The sequence below is a fragment of the Olea europaea genome, chromosome 15, assembly GCF_002742605.1.
Source record: "Olea europaea var. sylvestris chromosome 15, O_europaea_v1, whole genome shotgun sequence".
Lineage (NCBI taxonomy): Eukaryota > Viridiplantae > Streptophyta > Magnoliopsida > Lamiales > Oleaceae > Olea > Olea europaea.
The window spans coordinates 22,138,593-22,149,713 of record NC_036251.1 but is presented as its reverse complement, the minus strand read 5'-3'; the positions used below and the strand labels follow the sequence as shown (position 1 = coordinate 22,149,713).

At 36.8% G+C, this 11,121-nt stretch overlaps 2 protein-coding genes across 2 annotated transcripts in view; one reads left to right on the top strand and one right to left on the bottom strand.

The window, feature by feature from the left end:
• LOC111410488 (protein OBERON 4-like) overlaps positions 1–1,686 on the top strand; it is a 6,100-nt gene extending 4,414 nt beyond the window's left edge. The window contains exon 2 of the mRNA XM_023040841.1: positions 919–1,686. Within this exon, the coding sequence (XP_022896609.1) occupies positions 919–1,493 (575 nt within the window). The 3' untranslated portion in view covers positions 1,494–1,686. The remainder of the gene's footprint in view (positions 1–918) is intronic.
• A 378-nt stretch (positions 1,687–2,064) lies between these two features.
• On the bottom strand, positions 2,065–9,222 carry LOC111410487 (DNA topoisomerase 2). The gene is made up of 19 exons (XM_023040840.1): positions 8,570–9,222; positions 7,653–7,921; positions 7,477–7,540; positions 7,065–7,335; positions 6,783–6,982; positions 6,495–6,704; positions 6,284–6,397; positions 6,082–6,192; positions 5,772–5,936; positions 5,320–5,661; positions 5,087–5,220; positions 4,676–5,009; positions 4,403–4,589; positions 4,274–4,323; positions 3,772–4,200; positions 3,511–3,688; positions 3,389–3,429; positions 3,013–3,121; positions 2,065–2,872 (listed from the first exon to the last, which is right to left on the bottom strand). The coding sequence occupies exons 1-19, from the start codon at positions 9,143–9,145 to the stop codon at positions 2,277–2,279; spliced, it is 4,380 nt and encodes a 1,459-aa protein (XP_022896608.1). The 5' UTR covers positions 9,146–9,222; the 3' UTR covers positions 2,065–2,276.
• Between the last annotated feature and the right edge of the window lie 1,899 nt (positions 9,223–11,121).

Sequence of the window (11,121 nt, the reverse complement as noted above, 5' to 3'; positions counted from 1 at the left end):
CAAGCAAAGTCCAATTTTGAATTATCTAGTATATGCAAATGAGTCATAAATGATAAGCTTCAATTGTTGATTGTTTTAAATTTTTATTTTTCATTTCTCTTATTTTTTATGTTTTCTTCCATTTGCCACGTTATACTTCAGAACCTATGCCGTTTGTAGGAAAAAAATCCAGTGATCTTTGTTTCTGAACTGATGCTGCAGAATAATCTGACTTCAAGTTTTTCTCTAGAAGTACCTTCTATGATACAGCTTAATTAATTTTCAATGTTACTTCGCCTTGTTTTCCCTTTAGAACAAGCTTCTAAGAAATCTAAGATAATAGCCTGATTGTTGGAATGAAATTCCTTTTTACTTGCAGTTGGAAATTGTTTTGCTTCTTTTTTCATGCATGCTTTTCTTTGTTGCTATATATGCCCATCGCCAGGTGTCCAGGTGTAAATTGTAATCTCATCATTTTATGACACTCCCTGCGTTCCTTTTTATTCTACTGATTAGTCTAAATATCTGATCATATTGAGCTTGCATCCTGTTGTGGCCAAAATCTTGTGGATCGTCTAGTTAATTTCCATCCTTAATCATTCATCTGATCCAATGAATCAGACGTCGAGGAATCTGTGTATTTGGTTCAATGTCTGTCACTGACTAGGAGAATACATGCACTTGCTTGTGATTGGTTTAAGACTGCCTATACCAGTTTGTACGGGCGAACATAATTTTCCAGGACTATTTTAAGATTACATGTCTGATAATAAACTGCCAAATTAATTGTTAAGTAATCCTTAATAATGGTACCTTCCAGTTCAACCACGTGTTTTCTATTCTGTATTTGTGCTCCTCTTTCTATGGGGCCTAAGTAAGATCTTTGCTTATCTTCATCTACAGCCAATTTTACGCTAACATCCACTTGTTCAATTGCAGAAGCTGATTCGCTTAAGCCTGGGAACGTGTCTGCTGACACCAGAAAAGACGTCCCAAGAAAAATTCAAGAAGGCCTTAATCGCATTTCTGGCTCTGGTCAAGGTGCCGCGTGGTTAAAATCTATTCATTCCGAAAAGGCTCCTCATTTGGAAAATTCAGTCAGTTTACTTCCTTTCTTTGATCGAAATAGGAATGATAAATATAAAAGCAGCTTGGATTTGCAAACAGATGTTCGAAAAGAATCAGCTTCCGAGGAATTGGAAGGCATTGTGAGAATTAAACAGGCTGAGGCTAAGATGTTCCAAACACGAGCAGATGATGCGACAAGGGAAGCTGAAGCTCTGAAGCGCATAGCAATCGCAAAGAAGGAAGAAATTGAAGAAGCATATGCAAGCCGGATCATGAAACTACGACTGGCCGAGGCTGAGGAGATGCGCAAACAAAAAGTGGAAGAGCTCCAGGCTTGTGAAAGAGCATATCAGGAATACTTCAGTACAAAAATGAGGATGGAAACAGACATCAAACACCTTTTATTGAAAATGGAAACTACGAGACGAACTTATCGACACAACTGAGTAATAGGTGAGTGTTTTTATGAACCGTTCAGCATTTTCTGGTGTTGCAAGTTTAGGCCTTCATTCAATGTATTGAGTGAGTGAAGTTGTACTTCTGTTTAAACAGTATTTGTACAAAGGCACCCTTGTTACATCTCCAAAAATTACTATGTATTTGGAAAGATGCTATCTTACATGTTATTCCATTCTTTTATTTTGTTGTTTGATATTCTTTCTTGTTTGGCCGGAACGTTCACTTCTTCGTCAGGTTCTCTGTTATTCTTCACCCGGGACTGAGGAAAAGAAGAATCAACCAAGCAAAAACATACCTCAGTTTCCACATGCAATATAGCTACCGTAGGAGTGAGAGAGGAAGTGCATTTTTTTTAATTAAGCACAGGGGTGGTTTCTATAATTTTAGTGAAATAGTTGGTTCTTCCTTCAAAACTAGTTAAGAAAAACACATAGCAATATAAACAAAATAAATTCAAAATGTAGCGTTTTAACACTTGATTGAGGCTTGTCTCGCTCCTTTTTAAGGAGATTCAAGTCCTCTGTAATGTCATGTAATTCAAGAACATGGGAACGCTAGTAAAGACAAAACAAGGTTCTACAATCTCGACCGATATTACCATGTTCTTTTATAACAAAGGTTCTAGAATACACAATATGACAAAGATGGCAGTACTCATGGAAAAAACAACAGAGAAAGTTGCATTTCATTGGCAAGCATGCTGGCAATAAACGAAATTCAGTAGGTCAAGTACAAGATTAGCGTGTCCTAAAAAAACTGAATGAATTAGTCTAATCTTCATCGAAGTCAGAGTCATCATCAGCAACATCACTGATTGAATCTTCAGCAGCATCACTGTCTAAATCTACAGCTGCTGCATCATCTTCAGAATCATCATCACTTAGAACATATGTAGCTTTCCTGCTATTAGCCCTCTGTGGTCTGGCTCTCGGGACCACCACTTGGGTACTATCTTCTGTCCCAGCCGAAGTCGGAGACTCATCTTCCCCCATTGTGGCCATCCTTCCCAGCACTGAACCACTTTTCTTATTAAATGGAGATATCCTCATTTTTCTTACTTTTTTCTCAGGAGAATCCACTGCACCCTGTAAAACTTCTGTTATCAGTTTCTGACCCATAAGCTGAGATTGCTTAGCGGCTGGTCCTCTCTTCATCCCAGGAGGGGGTTTTGCTGTTTTAGCAGCTGCAGGTTTTCTCCCTGCTTTCTTTTTCTCCTCTGCAGGCATACCCCCTTCAAGGTCAAAGTCTTGGTCATCCTCATCATCAGAAATCTCAGTAACCGTTGACAAAGGCTTCTTTGTAGCCGCAGCCCTTTTCGTTGGTCCTTTTTTCTTGATCTGCACCTCGGAAACTTCTGCTTCTGCTACTGTAAAAGAATAATAAATCAGAAGTATTCTTTCTCAAATAGCATAAAGCCCAATTTTGTTGGATCATGCATTTCAGTTCCAGCAATTGGTGCAATTGTGAGAGCATCATGTGCTGGCATTTTTAGCACATAGAGCTTACCTTCTTCATGATCAGGGGAAGAATCAAGGTTGTAGGCTGCAATCCGTTCATTCAGCGCTAGGATCTCATCATCATCTTCCTCATCCTTCAATGCAGCAACTGATTTACCCTGCCAATGTTCGTACCAGAAAAGTAAAAGAGAGAATCTCTGAACGATGAAACTTAGGGCTTGTTCAATAGTATGAGAATTGATTTTTTGACCGTTAGAAAGAAAAGTGGATTTAATCTGTGAGAGAAGAAGTCAAATATGACAGAACTTAGGAAAGTAACGGTCAAAAAACGATTTTTTGGGGGGTGAAAAATCAGAACCAAACATATGCACTTAATCAGGAGTGAGACCAACAATGATAGGATAGGCAGAAACATTTTTCCATACCTTTCTTGGAGCTTTCTTTTGAACTGCAACCCTGGCATTATCTGAGGGACAAACAAGTCAAATATTCATAAATACCAGTTACTGATGAAACATGGGACCAAAATATAAATTTGAACTTTTACCTTTTTCAATCTCGGAGTTGGTTGATATTTCCATTGGCTCCACAACAGATTCTGTTTTGCCGACCTTCTTATTGTTCTTTCTTGGATTCTTCATTGCTGGTTTGGGTGCCTTCCTCCCCCGCTTGGGTTTAATCTCTAATTCATCTTCTTCTGCAAGGGCATCCCTTTTGTCTTGTTCCTAAATTATATGCACAAAATTCAGCAGAATGGAAGAAGTATCACATTTATATATATAAAAGACTTTGAGTGATAAAATCTAACATCAAGTTCCGTTTCCAGAGCATCGAGATCTTTAATCCACAGAGACTTAATAGTTGCCTGTCTCATTTCTTCAACTTCTTGGATCAGCTTATCCCTATTATTACACAACTCCTGCACCTTCTCAATGGTTAAGGACCCAATTGACATAGAAAGCAAGTAGTCATAATCACTAGCCCGAACTCCTTGGCTGTTGGCCATGTCAGAATTCTCTTCAGTCTCTTCGGGAACATCACTTGACCCAGCAACAGAAACTTCCACAGTCTTTGTCTTTTTGGGAAAAGGAGTGAAACCCTTATCCTTCAACTCAAGGACCAGATCAGCTCTTCTCCTGTTGCTCACTATGATCTTTCCTTCCACAACATTCAAAATAAATCTAACCTTGTTTTCAAGTATCAACAGCTCCCTTTCAAGGTTGTCCATCAGAACTTTCTGCAAGGATTGTCTCAGTCAGTAATTATGTACACTATTCACACTCATCATTTGTCATAATTTACAAACTTGCCTTTCTTTTCTCGTAAAACTCAAACCTTATAGAGTAAAAGTCCTCAAGAACTGCACAAGGAAACAATTAAATGGTGAAATATGCTCAGATTTTCAGTAACCTAAGTTCTAATCGTTGGCAGTTACATACTTTTTTCTGGAGTGTCATATTTCTTGATTACTCCTTTTGAGTCAAATAGGTGCATGTTACTTGTACTTATAGTAGTAGTTAGCTTAAATTTCTTCAGCAAACCCTCTTGCTTGGCTATCATCATATTCTCCTCAGACAAATCAATCTCGAAATTCACAGAATCAGTAGTATGGTACTCCCTCACTTCCTGCAAAATGACAAATCAAGTCTCCGTGAGACTACCAACGATGACACACATTACCAACATATGGACATTGACAAAAATTGACAAACCTCAATGAATGGATAAAGGGACTCTAGATAGTCCTTGTAATCCTGAGTCCACCTTCGAATTGGAAGCTCTGTAATCCTTAGTGTTGTATCACTGACTTCCTCTATAATTCCAGTAGCAGTGTAGGTTGCCCCAGCTTCTTTTGTTGCTGTTTTCTCTATAGTTCCACTGAATCCTTTGTACCATGGATCCATAGGCTCCATTGGTTCATCATTCAACATATGCCTCACGTTGGCAATAATGTCACGTGGATTATAATTAGGAACAAAAGAACTCCATCCCGTCCCTATTCCTTCACTTCCATTTACCAGAACCATTGGTATGATTGGCACATACCTAAATCATAAAGAAAAATAGGTTTCAAATTGTGAACAAACAAATCTTCCACATTCATCACTTACGCTAGAACTTACCAAGTAGGCTCAATAGTTTGCCCATCTTCATTTTGATAATCCAGTATAATATCATCATCCTTTGGAAATAGAAATCGTGTAATGGCAGAAAGCTGAGTGAATATATATCTTGCACTTGCATGATCTTTGCCTCCCTGTAAAAGTTCATAATAACATGTCATGCTCAAATTGACTTTACTGAATGGTTGGGGCCAAGAATGATATTGAGGCACAGAAGAATCACGTTATCACACCTGATTTCTTGTACCAAATTGACCATTCGGTTTTAGAATATTTATGTTGTTGCTGCCCACATATTTTTGGGCCATGCCAATAATGGTACTGGCAAGACTCTGCTCACCATGATGGTAAGCTGAGTGCTCAGATACATAGCCAGAAAATTGGCCAACTTTTGCTTCATGGACAAAGTTTCTCTTGAAAGCACAGAAAAGAATCTTTCTTTGACCAGGTTTCAATCCGTCAACCATGGATGGAATTGATCTTTGAAGATCAGCCATTGAAAACAGTATAAGTTCCTTGTTGACAAAGTCACGATACTTGATGAGTTTTTCTTCCTGATCAAGATAAGTGCCAGGCTGCAAAACAAGAAATCCAATTTCAGAAAATTATCTATTTACTCATGATCTAAATAGTAGCCGTCAAATTTTTTCCATGTTAAACTGATACTGCAAACACAGTTTCCAACCTCAAATTGTCTGAGCCAATTCTTCCTTGCTTCTATCTTTTTCTTGCTAAAAGCAAGTTCTATTGCCTCCCCATCATGGTCATCTCCCCAGACAAAGTCCTTCTTGTGCTTCTCAAGATCCTTAAAGTACTCCTTCCCTTCCTTATCTGTACTTGTTCCTAACCCCTACAATGAAGTTAGAAATGAAAAAACAGAATTAATTAATGAATACAGCACAAACTTTAACCAATTTTATTATATAATTTGACAGAGAAGCCATGAAAATTCATAATATACCTAATACTTTATCATATATCCAGAATATACAAACCTTATAGTATTTTATAGACCAATTTTTCGCTCTGTCTCCCAAGCTTTCCTTCCATGATTCGTACTCAGGCATTGTATAAAATGCCCTTTTCTCCCCATTTTTATGAGTAGCCTGTGTAGCATGAACAAAAACTTTTAAAAAAGTTAAAAAATCATAACTGTACTAATTTTTAGAACTGAGGCTAGTTTGTGATAATACAAACCTTTACAATCGGAGTAATAAACTCAACCAAAAAAGAAGGAATTTTGAGCAATGACGGCCAGAAGGAATGGATGAAATTAATCAATAGCCCCTTGATATGGGAACCATCATGATCCTGTACAAAGTCGATTTTTGGCCGAAAAGACCGCCTATCATTACAATGTCGGGTAGCATGGACATGAAGAAATTGGCCGAGAATAGGACCACATTACCTGATCAGTCATTATCATCATGTGGCCATATCTCAGTGATTTGATGCTATCGTACTGTTTACCATGCTGCAATCCAAGAATCTTCTTTATGTTCTGAATTTCAGCGTTTTCATTGATCTGCTTAGTACTTGCATCTCTAACATTCAGCAATTTTCCCCTAAGGGGGAACACTCCATAGTGGTCTCGCCCCACAATAGATAATCCAGCAATCTGAATAAGATTGAAAGCACTTAAAACTACAATGATAAATATCTTTAGTGAGACAAAACACTTGAAGAGTACACTTACTGCAAGAGTGGCTGCCGAATCTCCTTCCGTCAAAATCAGGGTACATTTCTCAGAGTTTTTGCCTCCAGCAGCATTAGCATCAGCTAGTTTTGTAAGCCCAGTTATTCTCTTGCTTTTTGTTCCGTCTGTTTTCTTAAGGTCTTTTTTCTCCTTGAAGTCTGCCCACTCCATGATATTGTTCACTATCTCAGAATTTGCCACTGTCCAGGGTAAACAAGTGAATGTCAATGCCAACTTCTAACAATTAGACAATTGACATTTGTAAAAGTAACAATCACAAACCTTTACTAAGGAACTTATCTGAGAGTCTACATTCAGAACCAAAACTTTTTTGGCGAAGCGTCAAAGTTTCTTTGGTTTGAGAATCAAAGGCTGGGTTGTCAATAAGGCAATTAACAAATACCCAAAGATGGTTCTTCACTGAATGGGCTTTAAGGTTGGCATTCTTTTTCTTCTTGTTTACATACTCAGCAAGGTGATTTGCTATCTGATTAGTTACATAATCCACATGCGTCCCACCCTTGATTGTTGAAATTGAATTCACAAAGCTGACCTGGTAAAATTGACCAGTATATTAGCAACTTTACAGTTTAATTTATCATAAATGGGATTTGCATGCCTTCGCCAGGTACCAAGAAAATAATTATAACTATATTTTAACATAGTAAACCAGTGAACATTCTTCTTCCCATACCTGTTGAAATTGTCCTTCGCTCAGACTTACACAAACTTCCCACCTATCTACCTTCTCTTCCATTCTGCTAAATTATAATATCATTAGTAATCCACAATTGACCAAAAGTAACAATCCCAAATAAAATGAGAAAAATATCAAACACAATAAAATGGTGAAACGGAACTAGGTCGGACCTGAAAGCAGATTTCAAGTAAAGGTTGCAATATTCGCCAAAAGATTTGACCCGAATGTCTTCACCATTCAGTTCCACCTTCACAGTCTTTCCAAGGCATCCTGCCATGTCAATCACCCGCTTCTTCATCAGGGCAAGTACGTCATCCTCTAGATGAGTCATGTTGAACTTGGCTAAGTCTGGCTTAAATGTGACCTTCGTCCAATTCTCACCCTCTTTGCATTTTGATATAAGAGGCTGAGACTTATTCCCCATGTTACAAGAGAAAACCTTTATAAAAGAAACACATCAGCAAAATCATAGCCATCATCGAAGTCTAAATTTAGACTGACAAAAAATTAGCACAATATAGAAATGTAACTTATCAAGTGTAATATAATCTTTAATGAATCCAAAGTGATCTCAACAATTGACAAAGAATATGTCAGTGATTGAACTCTGTAACATAAAAGATTGAACAAGAGTAGGCATTAACAAATAAAGATGAATGATTCAACAGCATTCAAGAATTAACTAAGAAGAAAACAATACAAAGAATCAGGCAGATGGTTGTAAATTACATATTTTGTAAATATGTCACCTAAATTAAGTTCTAAATCTACAAATGGAAAAATTCAAGTGTCTACAAAAATTAAACCCCGGATTTTGGAATTCACAGAAAAACTCCATAGTAAGTAATCATCAAATCCTTGTAACATCATCTATGAAAAGAGAAAAAATGTAAAAGAAAACGAATTAACGTAAACCTCATTTAATAAAATCAAGAAAAAACAGTACGAAATAACCAACATCCAAGATATTTCCAAAATCAATACAACATTCAAAATTGACCAGAAACCCTTGAATCAAAAATCAATATAAAAATTAACTAACTAAGAAAACAAAACCCAACTGAAAGAAACATTTTTGTGATTATACCTGCTTGTACTTCCTCTGCCTCCTTCCATCAGCAGTCTCGATTATAAACTCCGTGGAGAAAATATTAGTAAGTTTTGCTCCGTACCCATTTCTTCCGCCAGTAGTCTTCTTCTCCTGGTCATCATAGTTACTGCTAGTCAACAAGTGCCCAAAAATCAACTCTGGAACATAAACCCCTTCCTCCTGGTGGATCTCCACCGGCACACCATCGCCATTGTTGTAAACGCTAATGCAGTTGGCCTCGGCATCGATGGAGACCTTCAGGGAGTTCATTTTCGGATCCCGCTGCTTGTTGTCAGCAGCGTTGACAAGAATTTCATCAAAGATCTTGTAAAGTCCGGGGACATAGGAGATGGGTTTCTGGACCATTTGATTATCTTCATAGACCCAGAGAGTCTGGCTGTGTTTCTCAATGGATCCGATATAGGTGTCGGGTCGCAGGAGGATGTGTTCTAGCTGGGTCTTTTTCTGGTAGGTTTGCTCAATGGTTTTTCCGGCGACACCGGCGCCGGTGGTGTTGGGTGGCACAATGTTGGCATTGTTGCTGGTGGTTAAGGGGGCTTTTTTCGGAGGCATGACCAAACAGGGAGTGAACTCGTGAGAAAATGGAGGGTTTTGACACAGAGAGAGTGTCGATTAGGCGAATTACAGAGTGAAAATGTTGGTAAGTGGAGTGCTTAATAGAGGCGGGATAACGGCAAGTTTTGGGCGAATTTGAAATTTGAATGGACGGTGAGGATTGGGAGAGGAATTGAACGGTGAGGATTTGTTATTTCACGTGGGTAGTGTGGGTGCATGAGCTTGTAAACATTATGCCCTTGTTTGAGCCCATTTTTTACAAGAAAATACATTTTTAAATAGTGAAATGATGTGAAATGTGTGGTTAAAAACTAAGAAAAGTTTTAGATTTTCATGTAATATTATTTTATTGAAAAATGTGTGATTAAAATGATGTCAAAATGCTGTTTAAAAACGTATTTTTTTTAAAATTAGGTCTCAAACAAAGGCTATGGGTGAGATTCATTTGCGTTTCCATTTTTTGTTTCAGTTTTAAATTCATTTTTAATTTTCTATTTTGAGGGATTATTTTTGAATTACAGATAACATGTTTAGAGTGTGTTTAATTGACATGGAAAATATCACTTAGAAAAGAAAATGGTTTCCATCTTTTGTGGAAAATAAAAACCACCTCTACCCAAGGAAAATATTTTCCTTAAAAACAAGGAAAATTACGCATATTTTTAAAAGTTGGAAAATATTTTCCATGGAAAAAAATAATATATCTCCAACAATCGCATTGAAATCATTTGTATATAATAAATCATTGTAACTCATATTTATGCATTTACTATAATCATTTATAATAATACTCCAACAAATGTAAATATCGAAATTCAATACATTGATTAAAATAAGATTAGTAGTAAATTTTGAGAATTACAAAGTTCATAATCCATTTATAAAAAGAACAAAATCCTACATTATAAGTTCAAAATACTCAATCCGACCAATTAGGCAAATCAAAGAAGTTCCAAGATAGATCATCTCATAATTTCTGGTATAATTACAAATATCATCCTGAAATCTGGATCTTTGAAAACCTCTATTGCTTTCATATAAATCTCGTTAGACACTCCTTCCATGTTGTTTTAAATGGTCAAACACGCCATATTCGAATAAGGATCTGGACTAGAGACTTCACTAGTGCCCTCGTGATTAGATGATTTTTCTTGGATGTGTGCAAGCTTTTCTTCAAGGAATAGCATCCTAAGTTTGTTTCCTCATTCCCCATACTAATGATAGATGACCATTGCGTCATACATTCCTCAAGTTTTTCACCTTTATGGATTTTGAGTTCCTTACGTCGACGTTTTTAGGCGTAGTATCATCACGTCAACGAATTTTTGAAACTTCATCATTATCATTTTCCACACGTATATGCACCTTCTCAAAAACTCATCTTCTAGCCATCTTTCTTCCTCTGACGTTGGCGGAAGCTAAGTAGAAACATCGCCTAGACCTCCAGTAGCTATAGTCCCGCTAAAAATCTCTCCAAACAATTCATAATGCTTACATCCTTCCCTCCTAAATGTCTTACAGTCGATCTTGTTTAAAAAAAAAATAAAAAAACCTCACATTAATAAACTTTATAGCAAAATGTTAACAAAAAATGATATCATAAGTAAGTAATGGAACAACTTCCTTATTCAGTGAATTTGTCCAAACATTATTTAAATTTGAAATCTTTCAATTTTGAATTACCTTGGTATCAAAGATAGAAAATTTAGGATAGGAATCCCTGTACGTAAATCATGTGAATTAGTTACTTGACATATAGGATAGGAACTTCTCGTTCAACCAAACATTTCCATTAAAAAAAAAAACCGGATGACATACACAAGATTGAACAATATGAAACCCTTAATATAAAGAAAAATTGTTACAAAGTAACAATGCCATAATTTGGAAAGTAGTGAATATGGGAAAACGTACATCAACCAATATGAAACATGGTTCAGTAAAACAGCCATTTGCACTACAAAACTCACCCA

Excerpts from the sequence above, each read along its gene's own strand:
- LOC111410487 (XM_023040840.1), bottom strand. The coding sequence starts at position 9,145 with ATGCCTCCGAAAAAAGCCCCCTTAACCACCAGCAACAATGCCAACATT. Across the intron at positions 3,122-3,388 it reads AAAAGAAAGCTCCAAGAAAG|GGTAAATCAGTTGCTGCATT; the intron begins GTATGGAAAAAT and ends GAACATTGGCAG. Across the intron at positions 2,873-3,012 it reads TTCCCCTGATCATGAAGAAG|TAGCAGAAGCAGAAGTTTCC; the intron begins GTAAGCTCTATG and ends ATTCTTTTACAG.